Source organism: Globicephala melas, chromosome 16 (assembly GCF_963455315.2).
Source record: "Globicephala melas chromosome 16, mGloMel1.2, whole genome shotgun sequence".
Classification (NCBI taxonomy): Eukaryota; Metazoa; Chordata; class Mammalia; order Artiodactyla; family Delphinidae; genus Globicephala; species Globicephala melas.
In genome coordinates, this window is record NC_083329.1 from 60,356,794 (window position 1) to 60,384,729 (window position 27,936).

General features: G+C 55.8%; 2 protein-coding genes across 2 annotated transcripts in view; one reads left to right on the forward strand and one right to left on the reverse strand.

Moving 5' to 3' along the window:
- LOC115856345 (cadherin-23) overlaps positions 1-27,936 on the reverse strand; it is a 371,688-nt gene that overhangs the window by 16,405 nt on the left and 327,347 nt on the right. The gene's annotated exons all lie outside the window — the stretch shown is intronic.
- On the forward strand, positions 1,889-26,734 carry VSIR (V-set immunoregulatory receptor). The gene is made up of 7 exons (XM_030862530.2): positions 1,889-2,142; positions 12,802-13,227; positions 13,861-13,917; positions 20,207-20,314; positions 23,771-23,798; positions 25,081-25,277; positions 25,460-26,734. Exons 1-7 carry the CDS (start codon positions 2,061-2,063, stop codon positions 25,495-25,497), a joined length of 936 nt encoding a protein of 311 aa, XP_030718390.1. The 5' UTR covers positions 1,889-2,060; the 3' UTR covers positions 25,498-26,734.

Genomic DNA, 27,936 nt, shown 5'->3' on the forward strand with positions numbered 1-27,936 from the left:
CCCTTCTGGCTCAGACATTCCGAGGATCTGGTCTGCCATCATCAGTCTGAATCCCTCCTCCAACAGGGAGGTATTCCTTTGGGTCTTAGAGTCTCAATGAATCTTCATAAAAATAACAATCACACAGAGAGGGAAAATGCATTAGCTTTACGTTGCTCAAACTTCCCCACCGGAGTGGAGAGGGAACCTGCACTGAGTTGGGGAAGAACCTGAAGCATTTGTCTCAAGAATGAAATACCTTTGAAATCCCTCCTGTTATCTTTGAAAGCTCATATAAATTTTGCAATCTTTTCCATAACGTGTTTGCATTAGTTTCCATTAAAAATGGTGGTAGAGGCCCCAAATATTTGAGTAAAGATGACTGTCAAGGAAGGCCACCGCGTTCATCTTGTGGCTCTGCACACAGCTCTGATCTCCAGTAGGTCTGTGTCTTTATTCCTGTCTTACCCCTAGGTTCTCCATGACATTTTTTTTTCTTAAATTCCATATATATGTGTTAGCATACAGTATTTGTCTTTCTTTTTCTGACTTACTTCACTCTGTATGACAGGCTAGATCTACTGGAGAACGGACTTGAGGATATGGGGAGGGGGAAGGGTGAGCTGTGACAAAGCGAGAGAGAGGCATGGACGCATATACACTACCAAACGTAAGGTAGATAGCTAGTGGGAAGCAGCCGCATAGCACAGGGACATCAGCTCGGTGCTTTGTGGCCACCTAGAGGGGTGGGGTAGGGAGGGTGGGAGGGAGGGAGATGCAAGAGGGAAGAGCTATGGGAACATATGTATATGTATAACGGATTCACTATGTTATAAAGCAGAAACTAACACACCACTGTAAAGCAATTATACCCCAATAAAGATGTTAAAAAAAAAAATACAGCTCTGAGCACTTACCACTGGCGAGGAGTCCAGCATTGCATCCTCCTGGGCCCCTTCGGCCAGCAAGAGCACACGAGTGCCACCCTACAGGAGAGGGCTGGATTCCAGCCTCACCAATGCGGGTGGTGGTACTGACATTTCCTACTTTCCCAGACTCCTGGAAGTGGGTTTAACCATCGTCCAGGCTGCAGGGGCTGAGAGTGGGGGGCTCTAATAGTGCTGTCCCACGGAGCCCCTTCTCTCTGAGACCAGGACTTGAAAGAGGAGAAAGATATTGCCAGCGGTGTCAGTGCTGGGTGGGGTGCAAGAGCAGAGGACTAGAGGGTGTGTGTGTGTGTGAGAGCATCCTGCAGACATCTAGGGTGCAGGGACTAAGAGAGGCTGGGGGCTGGGTGAGAGGAGTACTAATGATTTCCTGTGGGACACACTACCTGGTGTTACACACACACACACGTGTGTGTGTCCTAGTGTAGGGGTGTGCCAAGCCTGCTGGGTACTCCTGCACCTGCCACACATGTGTGTGCACATGCACAAGGGTGTTGCAGGCTCTGGAATCTACAGTCAAGCCTGCCCCAACTCACTCACCTAGCTCTTTACAAAAGTTACATGTCATCCATCCGTCCATCTATTCATTCAGTCAGTCAGTCAGTCATTCCACTACTGGGAGTGCCAGGACCCGGGCTGGGCTGGAGGACGTCAGGTACAAGCCTCTGCTGGTGGGAGAGGGCTGATACAATCTATGATGATGATGATAATATCGCGCTAAGTTAGACGCAGATGTACTTCTCAGGCTTTACAACAATACTAATCCTCTGCAAAGAGTAATGGGGGAGAGAAGAAAAGGCTTCAAACGGGCGATCAAGTGGCGCTGACTCTTGGCATACTGACTGGCTCCCCCACCTACAAGGCCAGCCGGGTGCGAGTCAGCGGGAAGCCCCTCCCGCGGGGGCCCTTGGAGAGGCAGCGCTTCAGCCTTGGCCGCCCGGGGGCGCTGTGGGCCCCTGGGAGCGGGCGGCTCTCGGGCTGCCGGCCGCGCTCACTTGCTCTGCGCTCACTCGCGCGGAGGTTTCCCCACCGGCCGCGTCCCGTCCGCTCCCTGCGAACCAGGAGTGCCCCCTGCGCGCCCCCGGGCTCCGCTCCGGCCCGGCTGTGCCAGACGCAGCTCTGCCCGACGGCGACATGGGCGTCCCCCCAGTCCCGGAGGCTGGCAGCTGGCGCCGGGGGCCTGTGCTCCTCGCCTTCTTCCTGGCTGCCTCCCGAGGTAAGGTCGGCGGAGCCTGGGTGCTAGGGAGGAGCAACGGGAGAGCACAGCGGGGCAGGGTGGGGGGTCCCAGGTCGGATGGGGGCGCCCTGGGAGCCCCCTTCAGCCTGCCGTGACCCCAGCCCGCGGCAGGGAGGCCGCTAGGACGGCTTGGCAGGGGCGGCGGCTCTCTGCCAAGTGCCCTGGCTGGGTGGTGGGCACGCGTGTATGCCGACAGCTGCCCAAGCAGCTGCCTGTCCAGCCCTTCCCGACCCAGAGGGCCCAGGCACGAGTACCTGCTGCAGCACAGGACATAAACACGGTGGAGACAGCCCAGTGTGTTCTAGTGGATGCCACTGGCTTTTGACACCTGTGGCATCTCCCTGCACCACCCCAGGACCCCAGGGTCTCACGAGGCGCCAAGGTTGTATACTCTCAGCCAGTGTCCCGTACCCTGGTGACACTCTTGGTTGAGCCTTGGTGGGCACTCGTCAGTGCAGGCACTGGTCCACAGCTGGACATGGGTGCCCTCTGGTCCTTATCCTGAGGGTCTGATGGCCGAGAGCTGAGTGGTCAGCTGATTCCCAGCATCGTAGCAAATCTGCAGCCCAGGGACTGGTGTAGGGCCGGCACTGGGGAGAATGTGGGACATTGCCCAGCTTGGCTGTGAGCCCCTCCTAGGTCCTTGGATAACTTATAGCATCTTTCGGGCCTCAGTTTCCTCAGCTCAAACACAGAAGCCATACACAGGGAGGTGTCACTTTCCCCTTCCAAAGTCCAGACTGTCACGACTCTAGGTGGTATCCTGGTCAGGACACAGGGGCTCCTTGAGTGGGGGGCAAAGGGCCCGGGACCCACAGCCTGGCCCCTGCTTCTTGCCTGTCCAGGACTGAAGCAGCTGGATCTTGAGGGAAGAGGGGGCCGGCAGGCAGCGTATGGAACTAAACTTTAAACTTTTTCCCTGGGAAGGCTCAGGGAAAGTGTGAGTCAGCAGGGAGTCAGAGGGAGGCAGGAGGGAGGTGGGGAGCTTGGCAAGGGACCCAGTGGGTGAGTCAGAAGAGGAGGAAGGGGAAGACAGGGTAAGAGCAAGAGGAGGGTTCTGAGAGAACCTGGAAAACGCCTCAGAAACTGGGGAGCCTGCAGGCAGCATGGTATCTCAGCGCTGGGAGGCTGGCCTGGGCCTCCTATAAAGAGGAGGGAGCCCACACCCCACAGACAGAGATGCCTAAGCCCTGAACTGGATGCTCCCCAGGAAGAGCCAAAGCAGGTGGGGGAGCAGTCTCGGCACCAAGGCCATGGCTCATGGCAGACAGGGCTTCCCAAAGCAGCAGTGGATGGTGGCAGGCAGGACCGGCCAGCATCCCACCCACTACAGACCGCCTGCCCTGCCCCCTCCTTTCCAAGTGACCCCAAGAGGCCCTTCCGTTTTCTTACCCCTACCCTGTCCTCCTCTGGCTGAGCTGCTCTCTGTTCAGCAGCCCCAGTTTGGGAAACTGAGTTCCAGAGAACTAGGGCATAGAGAGCCAGCTTTCACAGAGCCAGTAGCAGAGAGGCTCAGAGCCCCTCACTCCATATTGTCTCTTCAGCCAGGAGGCTCCACCCCCAGAGGTCCTGGCTACTTCAGCAGCTTGGTGCTCCATCTCTCCCTGGGCCCAGCTCAAGGAGATGGTTAGGGTTTGAGTCAGGAGAATTCTCTTAGTTTTGAACTACTCTGGGACTCAGTATTCCTAACTGTAATATGGGCGTGCTAATGAATATTCATGCTGCTACCCAGTACAGTGTGCAAGAAGGGGGATAAGAGACGGGGAGGCCTGGTTGCAGGCATGGTCCGGAGGGTGTCTGAGTTGGAAAGACGTGCTCACCGGCCTGCTGAGGTGCCGGGTGGCCCTGGGCAGGATTGCTCACTGTCAAAGCCTTGATGCTGTGGGAAGGTGAGATGGAGGCGGCTAGTGCAGACCTGTTTGTTCTCTAGCTCTTGGGGCTGGGCCAGCACCATGGAGAATGGTGGTGGTGATAATGGCGCACAGCAGCCTAGGAAAAGTTGCAGATACCCCTTTCCTGGGCCTGACCCAGGTTGAAATGGGTGGAGGGAGGCACCTAGGGAGCCAGGACCCAGCAGACCCCAAGGGTGGCAGAGCCTCTTCTTCCCCTATTGGCCTTCCCAGGACCTGTGGAAGTTACTGTCCCTGCCATGTCCTCACAGGCTGACCCAAGAGTCCCAAACTCTGGGACTAGCCCATGGAGGTGCACTGGGGCTGGGGAGGTGAGAGCCCTTCTTCCCCTGTATGGTAAGCAGGGTTGCAGGGCCTTGTTGAGTAACCCAATGGTGCAAGCCTCTGACGCAGCAATGATCGGCTCTTAGGAAATCCACAGTCCGCTGCCCAGAGGCCCTGAGGTGGAGCGAAGCAGGCTTGAGGCCAGCCCACGGGCATAAGGGAGCCTCTACCCAACGTCAGGGGTACGCAGCGATACTGGGGAGCCCCTTGCTGAGCTGGGCTGGTTGCTCTCTCTTTCCCCCAAGTAGGGTAAAGGTTCCCTCTGGGGCCTGACCTCCGTAGGAGAGGGTGGCCCAGGTGGGTGGTACACCGCTGGAAGGCCACCTCCCTATATGCACACACATATGGGTCTTAGGCCCAAGCAGACAGAGGGAAAGAAGAGAGGAAGAAAGGGGTCCTTCGTGCCCATCGGGTATACTGGCCGTGACCCCTCACCAGCACTGGCCAAGCCCCAAAGACTGAGTTTGAGGTGCCAGGTTTTAAGCCAACCGTTCATCCAGGAGCAGTCTGGCCTCACCAGGGAGCTGCTGTGAAGCTTCTGATGGACCCTTGGATCCCCTTAGCAGCAGCGCAGGCATGACCAAGGCCTTCCTGATGCCATCCTGTGTGAGAATGGAAGGGACCTGGAGTTGTGTGCCCTGCATGCCAGGGCTTCCCGTTCAACCCTGTCACTTAACAGTCTGGCTTGGGGAGTCAATCAGAGCTCCGTTCAAATCCCAAGATGGTCCTTTCCTGCTCTGTCACTTTGCACAAGTTACTCAGCATCCGTGAGCGAGTTCTATCATCTCTCCCATAGGGATGACGACAGCACCTCCCTCAGAGGGCTGCTGTGAATATTCGGTGCACACGTGACACAGAGCCTGGCATAACATAGCGCCTGGCGCCTGGTGAGCTCTGGCTGTGTAGTATTATTCTGCCTCTTGGCTTTTGGAGGCCACACGCCATTGGTTTACCATCTTAGCTCCTTGCTTCCTGCAGGGTCCGGAAGAGCGCCCAGAGCATGGGAAGGCATTGACCGGTTTCACTGGGACAGGACTCTCTAGAATCCTGGAGGTCTGAAGTGCTGGGCCCAGCCCTCCGTAGCACCTCTACGCACTTACAGTCTGTAATGCCCATGGAGGTGCCCGTACATTCTCCTCTTAAAGTGCTCCAGAGATGGGGACTTTGCCACTTCAAGGCAAGCCGGGCTCAGGGTTTCCTTGTCTTATTGGGGTCTTTCTTGCCACTGAGCTTAACATTCCTCCTGTTGACTTTGGCTGACCATCCCCAGAGAGAAAGACAATGGCCACCACTGTGTCCATCAGTAACTCAGTAATGAAGTTGCTCTGCTCCTGACCGAGCCAGCCTAGTCCCTCAGCCTTTCTACATAGGATCTTACTTCCCATGGGGACCGGGGGTCAAGCCCTGTCTCTGCTGTTCACTTACTGTGGGACCACAAACACACACGCCGCCTTTATCTGAAGCCCGGGAAGGCTAGGTAACTGGGTCTCGGCAACGCTGACCACTCACTTCGCAAGGGTAATCCCATGATGGTGTTTCCTGACCTTCAGTCCATTTGTTCACCACTTTGGGGATTTCTCCAGTGTCTGCCCATCATCATATGTACCCTCTTTAAATCTACTCATTCTTTGACTTAAGTAAATAGATTTTAAAAGGAAACTTTGTATCACTGCCATAAATGGAAAGCCAGTGTCACTTGCCATAAATAGAACAAAATCATAAAAGTACATAATAGGAAAACCAAATAAGGTAAATTCTAGTTGGAAACTATAGCCTGGGGAAGGCTCCAAGCCTGCTGTACCTTGCAGGAAAAAGAAAAAAAAAAGAAGAGCTTAGCACATAATAGAGATGTTTTGAAGACACACTGGCATCAAACTGGGACTTTCTCTTTGATGTAATCAGGACTGAAAGAGAATCGAAAAGGGAATAACCTTCTCTCTATGTGATTCAGTGTTATTTAATGCCATAAAACTGAAAGTAAAACTACCTGTGCTATAGATGCCGTCAGCTCCTCTCCATTGAAAAAGAAAACTCACCACTGTGAGGAGTGGCGGCTGGGGGCAGGGGACAGTTCAGCTCTCCTGGAAGAAGGGAGAGATGACAGTGCTCATCCTAAGAGGCCAGGACAGGGTCAGAAGGCCTTTCTGGGCTTCTTCCAGGCCCAAATTCTCCCAGCCCCCGTTGCCTTCCCCAAATAAATACGGTGGCTCTAGCTGGGTCCTCTCATGCTGGGACCAACAGGCTGTCCCAACAACTACGGAGAGAGTGGGAGAGGGAGCCTGCAGCCTCACTGGCCAGGGCAGCCTGTCCATCTGCAAGAAGGAGGTGGGGCCTCTGGTCAATCCCTGGCTATTTCTACACCCCAGACCTCTGGAGCGAGACGACCTGGGTTCAAATCCTGGCACCACCACTTGCTATTCATGAGACTCTGTACAAGTTACTTAACCTCTCTGTGCTTCAGTTTCCTGATCTGTAAAGTGGAGACGATATCAGTACCTACCTTATAGGGAGGGAGGATTCAATAAGCAACTCCATATAAAAGTGATTAGAATGAGGCCTGGCACAGAGTTAAGAGCCTCCTACTATACCATTACCACTGAGCCTCTTGCACTGAGGGTGGGGCACAAAGAGATTTGAATCTGAACCTTAGGAAGTCTTCACAGCACAGGATCTTGAGGGTAGCTGGCTGGAGCTGGTAGTCTGGGCTACATACAATGTCCTCAGGGAGGGCCTGGGAGAGCTGAGGAACGAGCCATCCAGAGACACATCCACTGGTGCGGCTCTGGCCAACCGCCCAGGCCCTCCCTGGGGAGGTGTGCTGGCCAACAGCCTCCAGCCCCAGATGCACTGATGCTTTCCCAATGTGCTGGAAGTGCCGCTTCCTCCGATAGAGCCTGGCTTCCCCTTCCCAGACTCCTTGGTCCAATGTGAATGGACACTTCCTGCAGGAGCAGGTATCAATAAACACATCTGAGATGCCCTTTGTCCTCACTGGCCACGGAGCCCCATGGACGGACCTGCCGGCTCCGGGCCCTCAGCCCTTTGTCCCGGAGGTACTTCCTGGAGCTTAGCACTGGAATCAGGACCAGTCCTGATTGGTCCTTGCCTCTTGCCCTCTGTGCTCTCCATCTTGATAAAGACAGAGCCTAGCCTTTCCTTATACCCTCCATGGACTGTCCTGGAGGACAGGGTCTGGCAGGGAGCTGGAGACGAGGTCCATGTCAGTCTGGGGCCCCCTCTGAGGGCGAGGGCCTGGCCTTCTGCATCTAGCACAGGGCCAGCAATAGCAGGCCATCAGTAACTGTTTGCTTACAGCCCCTAGCAGCTGGACAGAGTCCAGCTCTTTGGGTGGGGCCTCCCAGGCCTGACCAATCAAGCCAGGGACCCACCTCCAAAGGCTGGGGCGTTGCCTTGGCGACTGTGGAGTAAGCTCATGCCGGGTCAGGGTAAATACACAGGCCTGTCTACACCCACGCACACCCATCCCATGCACACCCACAGGGTTTCACGAGGTGAGAGCTTATGGGCGGAAAGAGGTCACAAAAAACTAGCATCCTGAGATGAAGCTGAACAAGGACTCCTTTCCCCTACACGGGAGCTTTCACAAGAGGCTGAGCCCCTCTGCGGCTGAGGGTCCCACTGCTAGAAAGTGGCAGCAGCAGGGCTAAATTCTGAGCGGAAGTCCCTTAGGGAACTCTGCACCCCCACGGCCTTTCTGCCTTGGGCCTGGCTCATGTTGGGACCTTAGTAAATATTTGTGGAATGAAAGAATGATGTTTTCGGTTTGGGTCTGAGGCAGAGCAAGGCTGGCTGCGTGGAGAGCACAGACGTCAACTGGAGGTCAGTTTACTCGCTGAGTAGCTGGAGGATGAGGTTTCAGCCCCGCCCGCTGGAGGGGTGGAGGGCTCTTGCTGCCTGTAGTGCTGGCTTGTCCAAGGTGTGGGTCTCAGTGCAGCCACGTAGGGCTGTGTGGCCTTGGGCAAATCGCTTGACTTCTGATTTGATTTCCTCATCTTTAAAATGGGGATAATGAGACCTACATCAGGGGCGTCATGAGACTTAAACGAGTATAAAGTGCTCAGCAAGTCCTAACATGTAAGAGGGGCTCATAAATGCCCGTGATCACCTTTGTAGCCCATTCTTGCCTCCTTCCTCTGCCCTAAGACAGACTTTCTCGCCTGCCACAGGGTTTCAGAGCTGGAAGGGGCTTAGGAATGTGGGGAGTCTCTCCAGATAGGAGGAAGAAAGGGAGGCCCAGAGAAGGATGGAACCTGCCCAAAGGCACACAGTAAGGGCAGGGCTAAGTGGGGTTTGGGGCCCAGGGATCTGCCTGCCCAGGCCAGAGTTTGAATCCTGAGACCTCACATTTCCCAGGATCACAGCATTCTTCCTCCAGGTGTTTCTGCCATCTTACCCAGCAGCAGGTGGGGGCTGGGTGGGGGGGATGCAGGGCCCCAAGAGCAGCACAATGATGGATGGTTCCCACATGGGCACAGGCTCAGCCCAGGGCTGGGGGCCTTTTCCTGTCCCACATGCTCTCGGCCACCCTGGAGCCAGGGGCCTTCCTCCCCAGTCTCCGACAATGCCCCAGGTGTCCAGAAGGATCTGCCCCTGACAATAAGCAACATCCTCCCGCCAAATAATTATACTTCCAGCTGGGCTATTTCTAGCCCCCCGATAACACGTGCGCATGCGCAGTCACGGAAGGCATGGGGCATGTGCGCTATTTTCCCTAACGCCGTGCCTCCTAAGGACAGGCTGCCAGTGGGCCTTGTCCTGGCTGCAGTCTCAGACACCACAAACAAGATGTTTTCTCTCCCCCCAGGACAAAACCTGTAGATGCCCGGCCCACTCCCGTCTGGCCCTTTTGCTCAAACTGAATCCTCTCACCCACGCCCAAACCTGAAGCCCAGGGTAGCCTCTCCTTTTTCTAAAAGGGGAAGAGGTCCCTCTGGGGCGTGCGGGGTGTAAGGGATTGAGCAATGCCCCCTCCCCAACTCTGTCTCTGAACCCCAGTTCTGTGTGTCCCCCCTGTGGGTCTTCAACGAAATCGCTCCTCGGGCTGAAAATCCCCTCTCCACTGCTTCCTGGGCAATTCTGCAGTCATTAACACCACTGCTTGGACTCAGGGGGCTCTGGGCCTGACGTCCTGCTGGAGGCCCTGCTGCTTGCTCCCGTCCTGCCCACACCTACCCCGCCCACAAGCTAACCTCAGTCTTGCCACATCTTGGCCCCAACCCATCCACACCTCTGTCCACTCAGCATTCCCCGCCCTGCTCAGCTCTGTGCTCCACTTCTTGCGTCTGCCTCTGCCCACCCCAGACCTGCGGCCCTGGCCTCTACTGAGCCAGCTTCCCCGTGGCCCCCAAGGTGTGTGTGCTCCTGCAAATGCTGCTGGATGTGGATTCGGCTCTCACCCTTGGCGATAGTTCTGGGGCTGAAGATAATGTTGGGAAAAGGGGAAACCAGTTACCAGCTGGGAGAGATGCTGCTGGGAGCTGCCCTGTGGCCTGCTGGGGAAAGGGGGAGTAGAGGGCAGAAATAACCCAGGGTCCACTCTCTGGGTGGGTTTTTATTCTCCCTTAGCGGATCCTTTCTGTAGCTACTCCCCACTTCCATTTACTGGCACAACCAAAATTTGGCAGTCAGGCTTCCACCGGGGACCTTGGGAGGATCATTTCCTCTCTGAGCCTGAGGGTTTCAACTGTAGAACAGTGTGGGCTTGGGGAGTAGAATCCCTCCCTGGTTACACCAAGAAGCCACACTCATGGATCAGAAACTCAGATGCCCACGGGACATTTATGGTGAGGGAATGAGGCGGGCCAGGTGGGAAGTTAGGGAGTAAGTAGGAGGGACCGCAGCAGCTAGAACACCAGTGTCCCATCTAAACGGAGGCTGCTGCTCAGATCCAGCGGGTGGCTGCCTCGTAGGAGAGCTGCTTTACCGTTAATTTACTGACTCTCAAAGAGAAGCTACAAGTCAGAATTTTCATATCAAATTCCCGGTCTTTAAATTTTGGTGATCTCAAAAAAAAAAAAAAAAAGAGTGAAATACTTTGAGGATCAAATAACATATGTTTGAAGGCTGAGTATGGCCGATAGGCTGCCAGTTTCTGCAATTTTTTTCTTTCAATACAGAGTCTAAGTGCCTAAGTTTAATTTTGACTCTAGTACTTATTTGCTACGTGAACTTCGGTGAGTTACTTAACATCTCTGTGCCTCTGTCTCCTTATTGGTGAAACAGGAAGGAAAAGAACACCTGCCTTACTGGGTTGTTAGACATGTCCATGCTATTCCTTCTTCTAGTTCTAACTAGATCCTGCTTTACCTGAAGCCCCCATGCTCTAGGTTCTGAGTTTATACCCTCTGGAACGTCAGGCAAACCACTTTCCCTTTCTGGGCTTCTATATTTCTGCTGGAAAGGGAGATCAGCATCTCGCTAAAGAAGTTCTGAAATCCCTGCTTACCTTGGCAATGACTTTCCAAAAATCTGGGGCTCCCAGACACGGCTCCCTCTCACATGTGGGTGCTGTAAGTGGGAGGCTCTGGTGTGTGTCTGTCCTGTTTACCTTCTGGGGCTTAAAACTCCACCCTTGCAGACATATCCTTTGGGGCCGTGGCTTTGCTGCCTCCTCACACTGTGCTTTAAATATGCAGGCAGGCCAAGGTCGGACCACAGCTGTTACCGGTCATTCACACCTTAGTGGGAGAGAATCTCAATCTGGCTTCTCCATTCTATCGTGCAGGATGTTTTTCACTCTTAATGTCCTAACGTCTCTTGAACTGCAGAAATGAGTTAGAGACCTATCTTTCCCAGATATCAAGCACCAACCTTCAGAGCATCTCACGTAAATTATCTGTAATTCCGCCTCAACTCCGGCAGGTAGCTGTTTCACTTCTGTTTTACAGTGAGGGGTCTGAGGCTCAGGGTCTATGTAACTCTCAGCTGTTGGACTCCAGTGCAAGGTGGGCTAATTCCAAAGCTACCCCAGGCTGCCCTTCTCCTGACTGGGCCAGGCTTTCAGCTCTGCCAGGTGAGGGGAGAGGGGGATGGGCTGTAAAATAGGGAAGGGGCATCTGGAGGAAGAAGTCGTGTTGTTATCCTGGGTTCAGGCAACGGCCATGGAAAAGACATAGCCATTTTGATCCTGTACACATTTACAGGGTCCTCCTTCCCTGTCTGCCCACAACAGCCCCTGATTTTAGCCAATTAAAATCAAAATATCACTAATGTCTAATAACTATAGCTATCCCTCCTATGTCTGCAGGGGGCATGAGAGCTCACCTCTCGCGTTCTCCTCTTTTCGTCATCCTGTCCTCTCACAAGCCTCTTGTAGCTAATATTTTCCTCACTGCACACATGAGGGAACTGAGGCTCATAGCTAGACAGAATTTTCTGTTTTGAAGGGCCAGCGCTTTGGGGGGTGAACCTGGTTAAATGCTGGGAGGCTGGGGTAGGGTAAAGAGGACCGGGGCATGGCTTCATTTGCTTATTGAAAACAAAATGAACTAGAAAATATTTCTAAGAAGACTGGGTGGCAGGCGGGTGCCTGGATGAGACGACCTTTTCTGCGTTGCCTGTCCTTGACCCTTGGACACCTTAGGTTTTCCTGCTTCCCTACCACCTTCCACTTGCTGGAATCCTCTCTGTCCGTCTACCCCAAAGACCCTCCTTCCTTTAAGAAGTCTCCTGACCACCCCCAGGAAGGTCGTGTCCTCTTTTCTCCAAGTTCCCTGAAGGCTGGTACGGGTTTGCCCTTTAGCCTATGGGGTTATTTTGTCAAGAGGCAGGACTTGTCTACCCAGCTAGGCCATAAGCCCCTCCAGGTGAGCTGTAGCACCTGGCACAGGCCTCACGCAGGTAGACGCTCTGTTAGGGCTCATGGAGGAGGAAACGTGAAGGCAAGGCCAGCCCCGGGAGCCGCTGGCCCCCAGAGGGGCAGTCAAGGGCCAAGCGCTGCTTTTCCCAGACAGCCTTCCTCTCCTCACCCTGCTTCCCACCCGACGGCACTGGGCATGGAAGCTGGAAGTGCCAGGGGCCAGGTGTGGGCAGAGCCGTGGTGCCTGCAGTAGGGGGATGGGAGCCGGGGCTGGAGCACATGTGCCCCCCGGGAGAGGGACACGCGCTGGCCGGGTCCAGTCTGCTGCCTGCCTGGAGTCTCTCCTGTGCCTCACCCAGCTACACCTGGAGAAGCTCCTGTGGCTCCTGCCGCACAGCCTGGGGCGGAGCCGGGTTCGTGAACTAAAGAAGAAGCTGAGGCTTGGGGAGGTCAGCTGACTTGCCTGGAGCTTGTGGCTGGGGAACCCGCATCTTTGAAGCCCCAGACCAAGGTTCTTCCCTACTCTGGGGGCACTGGGAGTGGTGCCGGCTCAGGCGGGTGACAAGCTCTCGTCTCTCTGAGCAGGTCTGGTGGCAGCATTCAAGGTCGCCACGCCGTATTCCCTGTATGTGTGTCCCGAGGGACAGAACGTCACTCTCACCTGCAGACTCTTGGGCCCCCTGGCCAAAGGGCACGACGTGACCTTCTACAAGACCTGGTACCGCAGCTCACGAGGTGAGGTGCAGGCCTGCTCGGAGCGCCGGCCCATCCGCAACCTCACGTTCCAGGACCTTCACCTGCACCACGGCGGCCACCAGGCCAACTCCAGCCAGGATCTGGCCCAGCGCCATGGGCTGGAGTCAGCCTCTGACCACCACGGCAACTTCACCATCACCATGCGCAACCTGACCCTGCTGGACGGCGGCCTCTACTGCTGCCTGGTGGTGGAGATCAGGCACCGCCACTCGGAGCAGCGGCTCTACGGAGCCATGGAGCTGCAGGTGCAGAGAGGTGAGGGCTGCCTCTGCGGGACAGCTGGGGATGGTGCCTGTGCTTGTCTGGGAGGGGGAGCAGAGAGGAGGACGGCGTGGCTGCGGCGTGGCGCTGTGCATCTGATGGTGCGACACTGTGCCGGAGGCTGTGTGATTCTGTATGGGCGGTGCTGGCACTACAGGGGTGGCACCGTGTGTGGAGCTGTGTGCGTGTCTCTCTGGGTAGCTGGGTGTGATGGACGGAAGGGCGTACGTGGCTCTGTTTATGACAGTGGGACTTTTTAACGGGAGGGGGTGTATGAACTTGGGCTGGGAGTGTGACTGCTCACCACGGTTCCACGGCTCACACCTGGGGTGTCAGGAGAGAGTGTACGTGTGTGTGTGTGTGTGTGTGTGTGTGTGTGTGTGTGGGCTGTGCAGTGAAAATATGCCTCCGTGTGTGCATGTGTGTGTGTGTGCGTGTGTGTGCATGCGCGCGCGTGTGTGTGTGCGTGCGTGTGTATGCGTGTGTGTGCGCACAGCTGGGCCAATGTTGCCAAGGGGACACTAGCCTGAGTACCTGTGACGGGGGGTGGGGCATGCCAGCCTGGACAAGTCTTCCTGGTCTCCTGGGTCTGATACCCACGTAATGACCTTTTCTCTGCTCCCACAGGCGAAGAAGCACCATCCAAGTGCACTGTGTACCCGCCCTCCTCCAAGGAGAGTGAAAGTAAGGAACCAGCTTCTTGGCTCTTCTGGGTTCTCTGTTCTCCTCTGTCCTCATCCTGGACCCAGACCTCATTCTGAACTCTGACCTCATCACCCCAAGCCCACGGAACCCCCATTCCTCCTCCTTTGCTGCTGCCTCTCCCTTTTGTTTCCTCCTTCACCTGAGCCACTGGGCTGCAGCCCCCAGAAGCCCATGTCCCTTCCAAGGCCCAAAGCCTGAGGAAGGTGGCTCCTGGAGTCCCAGCTCCTGACTCTCTGAGTGGGGCTGTGCCCTGGCAGTGACCTTTGGCCAAGTGACCTCGCGACAGGTACTGGGTGCCACAGGCTGCCGAGCTTGCTTCCAGTGGGCACGGCTCCTGCACAGTAGCCCTCTGCCACAGGCGAAGGTTGGAGCGCTGTGGTGGGGGTCCTCCTGGCTTGGACTCAACTATTTAAAATCTCCTTGTTCTCTGTGGGGAGGTAGGAAGGAGAGGCTCAGGAAGGGGAACAGAACCACCTTTTCTAGAGCTCCTACTATGTGCCAGGACTGTGCTAAGTCCTTCCAAGTACTGGTATCTCAGTGGCTTCTTATAAGAACCCTGTGAAATAGGTGTCACCAACTTCACTTTACCTGCATGGAAATGGAGGCCCAGAGAGGTGACATAACTGCCTCAGTTCACACAGATGACAAGGGAAGTGCAGCTAGGACTGTGCTCACGTCACCTTTTTCCCACGTCGGGGTAGGAGACTGGACACACAGTGTGGTGGGTGTCAGTCAGCCCCCTGGTATTTGCCCAGAGGTGCCCTACAGGGGACGGGGGCACGGCTTCAAGAGGTGCCCGGGTCTTCCCTGGTGGCGCAGTGGTTGAGAATCTGCCTGCCGATGCAGGGGACACGGGTTCAAGCCCTGGTCCAGGAAGATCCCACGTGCCGCGGAGCAACTAAACCCGTGCACCACAACTACTGAGCCTGAGCTCTAGTGCCCGCGAGCCACAACTACTGAGCCCGTGAGCCACAACTACTGAAGCCTGCATGCCTAGGGCCCATGCTCTCCAACAAGAGAAGCCCCCGCAATAAGCCCACGCACCGCAACGAAGAGTAGCCCCCGCTCACCACAAGTAGAGAAAGCCCGCACGCAGCAACGAAGACCCAATGCAGCCAAAAATAAATAAATTAAATTAAAAAAAAAAAAAGAGGTGCCTGGGCACTAGGAGGCCAGGCGAGAATGCCCAGCAGCTTGGAGACAGCAGGAGGCAAAGGGAGGACATCTTAGGGACACCCCCCTCTTCTGAGAGGAGGGGTCTTGGCTTCCTCAGCCTTCTCTCTGTTAGTATTTATCAGGCATCCAGTGTGGACCAGCCCCGGCCTAGGCCCTGGAGACACAAAAGTGCAGGCCTCCTCCCTGCCCTCCAGGAGGACATACACCAAAACTGAAGCCAGGAATGGGAACAGCTCAGCTACGGCCCTGGCCAAGGCCCCACTCAAAGGCTGTGGTGACTTTCTATTCGAACTACTCATGTTTTTTGAAGCAACAAATGGACCAGCCAGGAATAAAATTAGAACGCACAGTTGGGTCTGAGTTAGACCCACACGGAACCAAGAACAAGCCCCTCTTCCTGCACACCGCAGAGCTCGTGTGTGGCCTCGGTACCAAGCCGCTGCCCCTCCTCACTTCCTCCACTGGCAGCTCCCTGGGGAGGGTGGAAAGGCGGCCCCCCACCCCGAGCAGCCCCTCCCTTCCCATGCAGCAGCCTCATGACTGTGTGCGCACACGTGTGCTGTGCACAGGACAGGGTGAGCCTCACGTGGTGGGGTTCCTGAGTGTTTACTTCCCCATCGCCCCTTCCACTCTGAGCAACCCCCTAGTCCCACTTCTGCTCCCGCAGAAACACCTCCGCCACAGCCGCCATTTCACAGATGGAGAAACCAGGGTTCACACGGGTGAAGGGACTTGTTCCCAGTCTCCCAGAGCCAAGAGGAGAAGCCAGAGTGCCTGATTCTCAGTGTGCAAACCCCGCCTGAGCACTGGGGCCTTCCCCTCTGTCAACACTCGTTTCCTGAAAATTAGCTGTATGAGTTAAGTCTTGGAGACAGAGACAAGAGATGCCAGAGGGGATGGTGCTAGAGAAGCCAGGCGTGAAATGGAGAGGGAGTGCAGATCTGGGTCGTTTATCTTGATCTACACTCGAGAAGCAGCTGCTGGAATTAAGGGAACAGGAGTCACCCGGGAAATCCCAGGAGTCTGGCTGAGGAGCGCCCAAGAGTGAGGCAGAACCTTGAACTTGACTGTTAAGGGTCAGGCTTCCTTTGCCGGGCACCTCTGCTCTCAGGTTTTGACATTTTCCTCCTCTCCAGTTTGCGGGATGTGCAGCTCACTCTGCTCCCTGCTTCCCTGAACTACTATCTACAGGGAATTGGCTAAAGGCCAAAGGGACATGTTTGCTTCTGTCTCGGCATCAAGGGCAGGGGGATAGCGTCAATGATCTCTGGAGTCCCCTTTCGATCCCCTTCCAGGCCCTTGGTTCTGGAGGTCTGCAGACTACAGCTGTGGTGGAGTTTTGGCGCTAAGGCGGAAGTGGTCTCAGATGAAGAGAAACCCGGCTCTGCTTTTGGGTGGGGTGTGCGGGCTTCGGACAGTACTTCAGTTCTCCGGGTATCGTGTGTCCACTGAACAACATGAGCAACTGTGTCCCTTTCCAACTAACAGGGAGGCCCCCTGTGTTATCTAAGGTGCTGAGTCAGGGCTCAAAAACTAAATGCCCGCAGGGCCCGGGAGCTGGTGGGTAGGACAGTAGGGAGGGGTAGAGACTGTGGTGAGCACCCAGCTGCCAGTCTGTACTTGCAGTTCCAACCACCACATGCCAGGAAGGGGGCCCAGGGTTGCCAGAGCCACTGAATTTTCAAGCAAAGTCAGAAGTCCAGAATTTACATGAACTCCCTGAATTTTAAAATGTTGGCAACTAATTAAATAAAAATTAAGTACCGTGTCGGCCATAGTTGCAACCTGAGTCCATTCTAGTGAAAGGCAGTGTGGTAAAGTGGGTAAGAGCACAGATCCTGAAATCAGCCCAGTTGCTTAACCTCCCTGTGCCTTAGTTTTCTCATCTGTAAAATGGAGATGACAGTTACAATCATACTTTCCAGGTTGTTATGAGGCTAAAATGAGGTCCTCTGTGTAAAGAAAGCGCTAAGAACCGTGCCTGGCACGGAGTAAGTGCTGTGTATGTGTTGGCTACTATTACTTCTAGGCCTGGCTTCCCGTCATCTCATCCATTCCCCTGTGCCAAGGCAGGATGGCGAGTAGATGGCAGCAGCAGTGGACACATATCCTGTTTTCCAACAGTTCGAAACATTTGCCTGGTGACCCATGTGCCTAGTAGGCCGCAGGGCTGACTGCTGGGCACTGCCCTCCACTGCCACTTGCCTTTGGAAAGATCCCAGTCCCTGCTGTAAGACAGGTGCCCCCCAGCCGGTCTTGGTACCTGATCAGTTAATGATGCTTCAGCCAAGCAGCTCTCTGAGTTTCCCTGCTCTGACTGCAGCCCCAGCCTCCTAGCGTTATCTCTGGGGAGGAGGAGGGTGGTTGGTCTATGAAATCTTCTGAATGCTCACAGCAGCTTCAGGTGGCAGGGGAGGTGATGAGAGGAGTGGGGCTGAGGAAGGTGGTACCCAAGGAGCCCAGGAGCCCCGAGTTGCTGGGGGCTGTGGTTTTTCACTGAACCTTCGGAAGGGGGCTGGGCAGCCCATCTCCCTAAGAAGCAACCTCCCCCCCTCAACACAGCAGGAGGTATGTTTTGCTTTCATCCAGCCCGTCCCTGGAACCGGGCAGCTCTACTGAACTCCCCCTTCCTCCATAAACACCCTCGGGGTACTACTGGCAGGCCCTGGACAAAGACTCGCTGGGCCCCTCCCATCCCACCCCGCTGTGTAAGGGCCTGGCACACTGTTTGCTGCTCGCCAGGCAGGTGCCTCTGCCGGTGCCTGATCACCTCCTAAGCATGAGTCTGGCTCTGGATGGCTACAGAGCAGGAGCCCCCAACCTCACCCCCAGGTACTGACCACACGTAGCGGGAGGGCTGGGGAGCTGTGGAGAGGCTGTGCTCTGCAGAGGAGCCCACGGTGTCGGAGGGCAACTGGCCCACAGAACTCTCCCCAAACCCTGCCCCCTGGCCCTAGCCTCAACTCCCAGGCCAGGCTGTAAGTAAACCAAGCCCTGATCCCCTAGAGGGGCCGAAGAGAGGGAGTCTTTGCTTGGGGACAGGAGTCGGGTAGAGGCTGGGCCAAGCCACCCACAGCCAACAGGGAGCTGGACTCAGTGATCACTGACTGACTACACCAAATGCTGCCTAGTACCAGTCTGGAGGAGACCTGCTTTGACGACCAGAAAAGAGCGCCGTGCAGCCGGTTTCTCAGTGCCCACAATAAGGTCCTGTGATGGGGTTCAGAGATACTCAAATGTCTGAATTATAGAACATTTAACTTTCAGTACTCTCAAAGTGCAGCCTCGCTAAGATCTGTGGGGAACCTGCTTTAATGTGGAGTCGAACTTGCTTTGTAACAGCACAGCGACTGTTCTTGTACCAGCGGGTACTTCTAAAGCGCCTGAAAACAGCTTGTTCTCTTCTGAGGTCTGAACAAACTCCCTGAAAGCTTGTTTACACCGTCAGGTTGTTCAGCAATACAATGAGATGAAAACAGCCTTTATTCCCAAATAAGTAGTGCAAAGGCAACATTGAGCCCGTTCACCTCCCCAAAGCTCCCTGAAGCCAAGCTGACGCTGTGACGAGGTATCCCAGCCCGTGGCTTTTCTGTCAGAGGGAAGGGCTGAAATTGGGAAGGAAATGCATTTACACTGGTTGTGGTTCTGAGGGCACGCCTTTTCCCAGCCAAACTCCTGGAGTCAGCAGAGGGACTGAAATAAACCAAACCTCCCATGCTGTTGATGGGGTCGTGAAGCAGTACGAGTTTGTTTTAGAGGGCAATTTAGCAATAGCCTCAAAGAAAATACACTTACTCTTTGGCTCAGCACTTTCACTACTAGGGTTTTATGTACGGATGTACTTGCCCAAGTGAGCAAAGATGCCTACACGAGAAGTTCATTGCTGCTTTATTAGTTATGTTGAAAATGGAAGAAACTTACCTACGCACCAGTAGGGGACTGTTTCGATAAATTTTGGGTGAGCCACGTGGTAAAGCCCTAGGCAGAATGAGGTAGATCTCTGCGCCGATACAGAGAGGTGTCTAAGCTGTGCTAAGTGGGCAAAGCAACTGTCCTGTGATCCCATGTATGCTCTGCATGCGGGGAATGTATCTAGACTAAACACAAAAAAACTGCTGACAGGGATTATGTCTTTGGAGGGGACCTGGGTAGAGGGGGAGGAAGAAACTTTTGAATTTTTTTTAACTTGTAAATTTTTTTCTGTGTAATTTCAAAAGTTTAAAAAAAATTTAAATGTTGGACAAGGATTCCCATTTCCCTAGTTCCTGCCCCAAGAGTTTTCCCCGTGAATTGTACATGTGAGATCAGTTCAGAGGCCCCATCCTGGAGCCAAGGAGTCTCTCTGGGGATAAATAGGGCTTTTTATTCATTTATTTTTCATTGAGATAAAACATATATAAAATTTGCCATTTTAACCTTTTTTTTTTTTTTTTTTTTTTTTTTTGCGGTACGCGGGCCTCTCACTGTTGTGGCCTCTCCCGTTGCGGGGCACAGGCTCCGGATGCGCAGGCTCAGCAGCCATGGCTCACGGGCCCAGCCGCTCCGCGGCATGTGGGTTCTTCCCGGACCGGGGCACGAACCCGCGTCCCCTGCATCGGCAGGCGGACTCTCAACCACTGAGCCACCAGGGAAGCCCCATTTTAACCACTTTTAAGTGTTTGATTCAGTGACATTAATTATGCTCTCAGTGTTGTGCAATTATCACCACTAACTATTTCCAAAAGTTTTTCATGTCTCGGGCTCCTTCTGACCTTGAACTCTGTGGCGTGAGGTCTGTGAAGGGCCTGCTCTCCCTTTTCAGGGAACAGCCTGTCACCCGTGGTCGAGCTGTTCCCCGTGGGCTGGGATGAGGACCCTTCTCTTTCCCCGCTTGAGCTGCCTCAGCTGTAAGCGCCTGGCCTGCTTTCTGGTGCTCTGGCCCCCCCGGGGTCCCCAGACCTTCCGTGCCTCTGCAAGTCAGTGAGGGTCTGGCTGTGGGGCGTGGGTAAAGGTGGGTCCCCCTGTTGCCAGGCCTTCCCTCTCTGGGCCTCAGTTTCCCCTCAGGAGGTGCAGTGGGAACGGGGCCTCACCTTGGCCGCCTCTGTCCTTTCAGGCATCACGGCTGCTGCCCTGGCTACGAGCGCCTGCATCGTGGGCATCCTCTGCCTCCCCCTCATCCTGCTCCTGGTCTACAAGCAAAGGCAGGTGGCCTCCAACCGCCGTGAGTATCCCTGCCCGCCTGGGCTAGGTGGGTGTGTGAGTGACCTGCCCCAGCCCCCCCCCCCCCCCCAGCCACGGGGATTAGCAAAGGCTAAAGGCAGGCACAATTCTGCTCTTCAAGAGACAGGAGCTGCTACAGGTCTTGCAAGGAGTTGGGCTCAATGGTGGAGAGAGGAGGGGATCCACTAGCCCCTTGGCGCTCAATGAATAACTGTTGAATGAATGAATAATCATACGGAGTAGCTGAAATTGGCTTATAAAAGTGCTACCGCCTGGAGACTGTTTGGGGCCCTGCTTTAATGTATGGGTAGGCTTGTCTTGGTAGCAACTGTTGGGACAAAATGACCTTTGGATTATCAGAACTGCGAGGGAGCTTAGAGATAACTTGATTCGGCTCTTTCGTTTTACAGGTGAGAAACCTAAGATCAGCAGGGTTAAATAACTAACCCAATGTTATATAACTTAGTAAGCAGAAGAGCTAAGACTCAGACTCAGAGCTTTTCACCTCACGCTTTTCAGGGAATATAGTCCCACCACATAATAAAAACACTCGTCAGCATGCGTGTCATAGCAGACGACCCCTAACCAGTAGGACTGCTGTGCCAGGTACCACGCCAAGCTTGCTATATACGTTCTCTCACATATTCCTCATAACCCCTCTAAGAGTTTGCTCCTACCATTGGCCCCATGTTACAGCTGAGCAAACTGAGACACAGAGCCGTTCAGTAACTCCCTTAAGGAACCACACAGCGAGTACGTGGTGGAGCCAGGTTTCAAGTTGTGACCACAAATACCTTTTCACCCGTCTCTTTGGGTGACAGTGCACCTTGCCCTTCCTCTGACTCCACCCATGAGCCTCGTCCTGTCTCAGTCTTCCAAGAGCAGGAGGGTGTGGGCCCTCGCTTCGCCTCCCCCACCTCTTCCCCTCTTGTCCTCTGCAGGAAGGCTCTGGCTTACACCTGATTGCCTTCGGCTGGACTGTAACGACTTGACACCCCTCTGTCCCTCTGTCACTGGGTCACTCAGAGGCTGTGGCCACCTCTCCCTTCCTCTCAGGACGCCCTTATTCCTCTCATGAAATCCACCACAGTCTATCTACACAGATACCCTGGGGTTGGCGCCGGGGTGGGGGAGGGTAAAGGGGTTGGAGTAGAAAGAGGAACCCCGGGGGTCAACCAGGGAGAGAAATCATTGCAGAGCTGCCCTCAGCTCCTGCTCGTCTGTGGAGCACTTCCACGGAGGTGGGAAGGGGACGAGGAGGGGGCCACGCTCAGCTAGGCTTGGCTCCCAGCAAAAGAGGTGCTTTCTGTCCCCCTTACTCCAGACCACAGGGCTGTCTCCGTCAGGGAACGGGAACTGGGAAACAAATTCCTGGCAGAGGACGGCGTTGGGTGGAGGAGGTGCACTGCTGACCCTGTTCTGGCGCCTCACAGCCTTCCTTACAGGGCCCCAGGGGGTTGGCCAAGGCTCTGCCCCTGTCCCGGGCTGGAGGAAGGAAAAACAGAGAGGGGACATCCCCAGGCCAGAACACTGTGGGGTGTCCTGAGGACACGGGGAGCCGGGGTCAGCCCCCAGTATCTCCTATTCCACGCACTGGGACACTTGCAGACTGAGGGCTTCGCAGAGGAAGGGACAGATGAGCTGGGTGCTGAAGAATTGCACTGAAAGAAGGCTCAAGGGGGTGCGGTGGGCCGGCTAGGGCTGTTGAGCACATCTTCTGAAACTCTAAACGAGCCCCACTTCTGTGATGGGAAGCCACTTCATAGCACCATTCCCCAGGTTTAATATATGCAGTAACAGGAAGGTATCAATCATCTATCTCCTAATAAAAGTATTTTTGAGGGCTTCCCTGGTGACGCAGTTGTTGAGAGTCTGCCTGCTGATGCAGGGCACACGGGTTCGTGCCCCGGTCCGGGAAGATCCCACATGCCACGGAGCGGCTGTGCCCGTGAGCCATGGCCGCTGAGCCTGTGCGTCCGGAGCCTGTGCTCCGCAACGAGAGAGGCCACAACAGTGAGAGGCCCGCGTACCGCAAAAAAAAAAAAAAAAAAAGTATTTTTGAGGCCAGTCCTCTGTCCTCTCCACAAAGAAAAAAAAATGACTTGCATGGTCGAAGGCTTAGAGACAGACACAAGAGATGCCAGAGGGGACGATGCTAGAGAAACCAGGTGCGAAATGGAGAGGGAGTGCAGATTCAGGTCATTCTTCTTGATCTAGACTCTGGAGAAGCAGCTGTTGGAATTATGGCAACAGAAGTCACCTGGGACATGCCAGGAGTGTGGCCACAGGGCAGAGGCCGAGTGGCCCAGAGCGGGGCAGCGGGGAGGCAGGTCGGAGACAGAGTGGACGGGAGCGTGTGTGGTGCACTTTGGGCAGGATGATGGCACGGAGCCTGGCACAGAGCCTGGAACAGAAAGTATGCTTGGGAATGAGCCAAACTCAGGAAAAAAGAAAGAGAAAGGGTTGGGAGCACTGAGGAAGGCAGCGTGCTGCGGAGGCCAATGGGTGTTGCAACCTCTCTAGTATCAGGGCCTCGGTGTCCCCAGGGCAGAGGAGAGGATGAGCTGAGGGGACGCAGAAACCCGCACGAAGCCCCACGCAGTCACTCGGTAAACAAGGAGCCATGATTCTGATACCTCAGAGATTTCAGGAACTTGTGTGCAACTTCCCGTGGGTGGTGTTGTGCCCCTCCCCTCCCGCTTGTTTCCCCATCGTAATCAGCAGCAAAGCCCGTAAAAGACGAGAAAGATCTGTGGGAGTACGTGGGGAGCTGCAAGGAAGAGGGAAGTTGGGGTCACTGCATCTGGTTGGTGGCCAGTTTGGGGGGTGGGGAACCCGCGCAGCGGGGCAGGGTGGCAGCAGCTTGGCTGCAGAGCAGAAAGTAGTAGCATGGCTGGAAGTGAGAGGGTCTCAGGCCCCCTGAGCTTCCTCTAAGAGATGTTGCCTTGAAAGCCACCCTATGAGGCAATGCAGAGGGCGGGACAGAGAGGACCAGGAACTCTAATTGGGAGCTGACCTTCCGACACCCCTGCCCAGTAAATCATGGCTGACGACCAGAACGTGACAAATGGCCAAACAGGAAACGGCAAGTTCAGGAGCCAGGCCTTGGGTTGCTCGTGAATGTCAAACATCACCAAGTGAAGACATGGGAGAAATCACTGGCTGCCTTTCGTTTCCTGGCAACAAATGTTGTCCCAGACACTTGTAAAATGCAGCCCAAATTTCATTTATCACTGGTCAAAAGGGGCCGCTCACTGGGGCCTCACCTGCTGGGTAGACACGCAGAGCACTGCCTGCCGTACGGGCTTCCTGAGTGAACAGAAGTGGGATCCAGGGCTGAGCACGGCCCTGTCCAGGATTGCTCCTGTTCCCCGAGGGCCATCGGCCAGCGAGGGCAGGGATGCTGTCTAGGGAAGCCTTCCCTTTGTGACTAGCTTCTCTGTCTGTTTGTCCCTAGGTGCCCAGGAGCTGGTGCGGATGGACAGGTAAGGCCCATGGAGACCTTCCTGAGAACACTGCTGGCAGCTGTGCCACCCCGATTCAGAGTTTGGCAGGCCGTGTCTCTTCCCTGGGCTGTCATCTCTGAAGGGCAGCATCTACACCCAAACTCCTTCTGCAGCAGTTAAGGGGGAGGGGGATCTTTTAGCCAGGACAGACTGATTCTGCCACCCTCACCAGGATCTCTTCCCCTCTCCTCTCTGGTCACTGCTTATACCACGACAGGGCTGAGAACACAGGTGTGGCCTCCCTGGTCCTCTCTGTGCTCTGGGCCAGCTGTCAGGAAGGAGATATTTCTGGGCAGCAGGGCCCCTGTTTAGCTGCCTGGCACAGCTGGTTAGAAGAGCATTTGCCACCTGCCACCGAGGCCTACACATCTGTGCTGATTGGCTGTTTTCCCTGCCACCCCTCACCCAGCAGTCTGAGCTCCAGGATGCTTGGATGAACTACGCACCCACCTTCGGGCCTCAGTGGTCAGCCAGGCCAGGGTGGGGGAGGGGAGGAAGCAGCTGAGCCCAGGCAGACACTGAAACATGCAAAGGAGGCCAGCACATCTGGAGTTGTGGCCCCTCCCTGCAGGGCACCCCAAGGAGAAGGCTGTCAGGCTACAAGGGCAGAGGCTGACCAGGCTCAGATGGAGGCGGCAGGTTGGGGATAGAGTAGAAAGGGAATGTGTGTTGGTGCACTCTGGGCAGGAAGCTGGCATGGAGCCTGGCACGGAGGGCGTGCTTGGGAATGAGCCACATTTAGAAATTTGGCCCCGGTACATGCAACACTAAATTCAGAGCTCCTCCCTGATGTTTGAAAGGGATGATATTCAAGACGGGTCACAGGAAGTCCTGCTAGAATCTTAGAGTTGGAGGGGTCCTCAGAGGTTGTCCCACTCCCAAGCAGGAAGAACGCCTCCCTTCAGCTCAAGACAAGCTGTGGGGACATTCAGTGCTAATGCCATTAACTCTACTGACCAAAGAGAGACTTGTCCCCAGATTCCTGAGGCGCCTCTGACCCTGGGCTTCCTTCCTGGGCCTGGGGCAGATGGTCAGACCACAGGGTGGAGCTGGGGTCAGATGCCCTCAGCTCAGGGCAGGTGGCGAGGGCAGCCCATGGCCTTTTCTCTCTGGCCCTGGATCCTCCCTTCCTGCTAGGAGAGGCTGCTGACGCCTGGGGTGGGAAGGCAGGTGAGGGGAAGGGAGCAGAGAAGGCAGGCAGGCGGGAGGGCAGAGGCCTAGCCCCAGGCAGCACGGATGACCTTCAATTCTGATTCTCTAGCAACAACACTCAAGGAATCGAAAACCCCGGCTTTGAGACCTCTCCACCTTCCCACGGGATGCCAGAGACCAAGCCCAGGCAACCCCTGACGTACATGGCCCGGAGGCAGCCTTCTGAGTCTGGGCGGCATCTGCTCTCTGAGCCCAACACTCCTCTGTCTCCACCAGGCCCCGGGGATGTCTTCTTCCCCTCCCTAGGTAAGTGCTTCTCTTCCCTCACGGCTCTATGGCCCGCAAGGTCATGACCTCTCCATGGCGTGCAGGCCATCAGCCTCACTCCCCGCCCTCCCTGGGGAGTCCTCACAGCCTCAGGGTGTGGGGTTGGGGGGATGAAGGACAGAGGAACCCCCACTTCACTCTGCTTCTCCTTTCCTTTGCAGACCCTGTCCCTGACTCTCCAAACTCTGAGGCCATCTAGACCAGCTGGGGGCCGTGGGCAGTTGTGGCTGGGCCTGGGGCAGGTGCATCTGAGCTAGGGCTGGCCCTCTAAGTGGTCCCTCGGCCTTGGCCCTGGTTTCTTTCCTCCTACTCTAAGCTCAGACTCTTTGAAATACCCCTGATGGCCAGACCCTCAGCCTCCCTGGATGCTACGAGGCAGAAGGGAGAAGATGTTGGATCGCTCAGCCCTTGTCTCAAGGATGGTGGGGTGCTGGGATCCCGCCGCAGAGACCTGAAATTCACCAGCTACTGATGCCACCTGACCTCCATCTTAGAAGCCCCAGAACTGCCAGCTGTGTGGCAGCCTCTCTCCCGGGACCTAAGCCTTGGGACCTGACAGCAGAGATGGGCACTGGGCAGACTCCCCAGTGCCACCCTCCAGGCATGAGGGACAAGATAGGACAAGATGTGGAGAGACTCCTCCGCACTGTGGTGGACCCAGCTCCCCCATCTCTCCTGAGACTGCTCGTCTGTCAAACCGCTTTGTAACCATGAGGCTCTGGGGCTGGGCCTGCATGACCCTGGGCCATGGGAGCCTTCCCCAGCTGCCTTCTAGCAGCCAACTCTGAGGAGCCGTCAGCAGGTTACACAAATCTGGGGCTCCCACTGCCTGCACTCTGGTCCCCAGGATTCATTGGCCAGAAGCCCCAAAACAGGAAGTATATGCTGCGGCACGGTGGCCACTGTGAGCCAGCTGGCATCTTGGGCAATGGGAACCAGGCCAGAGGTTGCACCACCCACCACAGATGGGAGTGGAGGGGAGAGCCAGGGGCCTGCTGGGAAGGTGAGAGGAGAGGGCTCCACCGCCTGCCCCCTGCGGTCGAGAGAGATGGTGACCACATAATGTACTGCTCAACCTCTGACACTCTTGGGGTGCTATTCAAAACTACTTGTGCAACAGTGCAAAACCTGTGGGTGGATCGTAAGAGCTGGGTTGAAATCCCTACCCTGCTTCCGAGGTGCCTGAGGCCCAGGGAGCCCTCTTCCCCCACCGCCCAGTCTTTGGTCCTCTGTTCCAGTCAATCTGTGCTGAGCCTTCCCTGCAGTGTGATCCTGCCGGGTGGCAGGAGCAGGCGTGTCCCTAGAAAGTCTTATGCCCGCTCTGCTCTGGACCCTCTGCTCCATCTTCTGCTTCAGGGCATGACCCAGGTTTGTTTTTACACACGTATATGAGGGGAATCCTTTGTGGAATTTCGATTAAAGAGTTTTAGAGCATGGAGAGGCGTGGGGGAGGGGTCTCTGTACACTGTGGGGTGAAAACGGGTGGTGGGGCCTGAGAAGGGGAGGAGGAAGTTTGAGCTGGACAGGAGCCCCGGGCACTGCACTGTGGAGGGCGTCATTTCAACTGGGCATTCATCTGCCAGCAGCCTACGCTGGCTCTGCTGAGCCAGGCCTGGGTGCTGAGAGCCAGGGCTTCAGGCCAGGGTTAAGGGCCCAGCAGGCAGGGAGAAGCCCGCCTGGCCTGGTTGGGGATGGGAGTTGGGGTGGGAGAAGGGAACAGCTCGAGGCTCTCCAGCAGCAGTGAGCCCCGGGCCTGCAGTTGAAGCCAGGGAGCCCCTTGGTTGCCTCCTAACGCTCCCTTCTCAGGCCCAAGACCATAGGTCAATGTGGGCCTCTAGCTGTGCCCGGGGGCCTTGAGGAGAAGGTGGGCGCGGGCCTCGGGCCTCAGGACTCTGCACTGACTCCTCCCGTGGCCGGAATGCCAAACCCTGGCTCCTGCTTTGTCCCTGGGGATCTACCCCTCGGTTTCATCTGCTGCTGTGGACTCTTAGTGCCAGCTGCCGCAGAAAGAGGGAGCTATTCTCACAGCTTGTGGGGGCCCAGGGAGCAGGGATGGGTAGGCTGATACCTGCTAGAGGCAGGGCCAGGCTACCCCTAGGGTTGAAGGACAAGCCCATGGACCAGATTCCTCACGCCCCAGCGCAGAAAGAATGCTCCTGCCCAGTGGGGAGGCTGGCCTGGCCCAAACCTCAGCTTCTGACCTCAAGGCAGAGACAACTTCTAAGAAACTGGCTGCCAGACCCTAGGGCCAGCTGCTCTGTGTGGAGGAGGGCGGAGGCCCCGCAGCAGAAAGACACCACACTTCCTCCCCAGCTTCCTCCTGCATGGCCTCGAGTTCTCCTTCTCTGGACCCTTTACTAGTGAACGTATCGCTTCGTGGTTTCCTGTTTTCAGCGAAATTTACTCTGAGCTCCAGGCTCCATCTTCATCCATGACAACACGCCCTGCCCCTAGCAACCCTAAAGGCACCCTCCCTGATGCTGTGGGGAGGGGCAGGGCACTAGGGTATCCCTCTGTGCTCGCCCTAGGGTGGTGGCGCCTCTGGAGATGCCAGCTCTGGTGGCCGGTTCCTACAGGCTCAGTGCCTGTGGGCTGGGGTGCATGGCACGGAATAGGGGAGCGAGAACACGGTGCCTGC